Raw genomic sequence first — 1719 nt, 5'->3', positions numbered from 1 at the left:
CCCTCCATCACAGATCTTCTATAAGTCATTCAGAATAACTTATCTGGTTTTATCCAAGTAATCCAAAGTTATTTCTCAATATTCACAAAACTCCTGATCTAATCAGACTCAGTACCCTCAAAGGGATGCCTTACCTATGCCAGTTCTGCAGCCCTGAACCTTCATTCTTGTTGTTGCCCATCCCCTTCACATTGCCTCTGCAACCTTTAAGACACTAAGTACCAATTCCACTAGTGCGTGAGTCCCGTAACACTTAAATTTTATTGTCACCCAATATAGCACTTATAACTCCTACTTCCTCTTTGTTAGCCTTTCTTTTCAGCTGAGCTGAGGTCTCATTGGAGAAAGAAACTATGGCTTAGCTCCTTTTATTTCCCTCATAATACCAGAAGTATTGCAAAGCATAGACTATCTCAGTCTTCTTTGAGAGATAGAATGGAAAGAGGCATGATGGGCCACAGTTCTGAGGCTTTTATCTATTTATCTCAAATTAATTATTTCAACCATCTTCTGCCTAAAAAGAGCTCTCTTCAGATCCCCCTGCCAGCCAAGAGGGCAGCCTATAAGCCTGTCAAGTTTACCTTGGCCCCTAATGCACGGAAAATAGAAGTATATTCCAGCCTCTCTCCAAGACCCATTTGGCCTTAAATTTTAGTATTCCTTTGCACTCTTATTTCAGAAAAGAAGTATTATTTTTTAAATCACAATATTTTTTCTTGCAGTTATGCTGTGAAAGATCAGGAAACCAAAGCAATAATGACTTTTCAGGATGGCATTTTATTTTCCCTGTCTAGCATTTGGAAGTTCCATTTCCATAATGAATGGCCCAGTCATGTCATGAAGGAGGAAATGTGTCCATGGTGACTTTTCCATAGGTGTGACTTAGGGCTATAGGCATTTTTTAAAATTTAAAATTAAAAGGCTTAAAATTAATACCTTTTCCAGTTAAGATCATTAATAGAGCTTCCAAATATGAAAAAATGTGAGCTCCTCAAATTTATTGAAAAGCTACACTACCCAAATACCAGGAATTCTGCCTTTGCTGCCTGGAAGCATGTCTTTGGCTAGATGATTTGTCTTAAAATGAATGTGTCAACACTTGAGTTAGGAGAGAAGTACTCTCATTTCATTTTTCTTGTTTTTTTTTTCTCCTTCTTTTTAACAGCCAACGATGGAGATTATTGGCGTCTCCTAAATCCCGGAGAATATGTAGTCACTGCCAGGGCAGAAGGCTTTACCTCTTCAACGAAGAACTGTGCCGTGGGTTATGACATGGGAGCCACTCGGTGTGACTTTACAATCAGCAAGACCAACCTTGCAAGGATTAGAGAAATCATGGAGAAATTTGGAAAGCAGCCGATCAGCCTACCAGTCAGGCGCTTGAAGCTGAGAGCCAGGCAAAGGCGGCAGCGGAGATAATACCCTGACAGATGGGTTTATAAGTCCTGTTTAAATCAAAACCAATTATATTAGTAGCTACATAGCCAACATGCTCATTGTTATTGTTATTCTTTTTAATTCAAGAAATGTCAATTAATATGGGTATATTGCAAGGAAAGTCTCAAGAGACAGAGCTCAAGGCTTGAAATATTTCCCATTTCCTGGTCTTTATATGAATTATTTAGGTTGGATGTAGCAAGGTAACATCAATGGCTAGAAGTGGGCAGATTGGCTTCAGCGTATCAAAGACAGAGAAGTTAGATTTAAGGTTCCCATCCT

General features: G+C 39.0%; 1 protein-coding gene across 1 annotated transcript in view; it reads left to right on the top strand.

Moving 5' to 3' along the window:
• CPXM2 (carboxypeptidase X, M14 family member 2) overlaps positions 1-1480 on the top strand; it is a 210541-nt gene extending 209061 nt beyond the window's left edge. Inside the window, exon 14 of the mRNA XM_044662618.1 lies at positions 1166-1480. Within this exon, the coding sequence (XP_044518553.1) occupies positions 1166-1419 (254 nt within the window). The 3' untranslated portion in view covers positions 1420-1480. The remainder of the gene's footprint in view (positions 1-1165) is intronic.
• Positions 1481-1719: the final 239 nt, after the last annotated feature.

Source organism: Gracilinanus agilis, chromosome 2, assembly GCF_016433145.1.
Source record: "Gracilinanus agilis isolate LMUSP501 chromosome 2, AgileGrace, whole genome shotgun sequence".
Classification (NCBI taxonomy): domain Eukaryota; kingdom Metazoa; phylum Chordata; class Mammalia; order Didelphimorphia; family Didelphidae; genus Gracilinanus; species Gracilinanus agilis.
The sequence above is the reverse complement of the archived record's forward strand: the minus strand, read 5'-3'. Positions and strand labels throughout refer to the sequence as shown.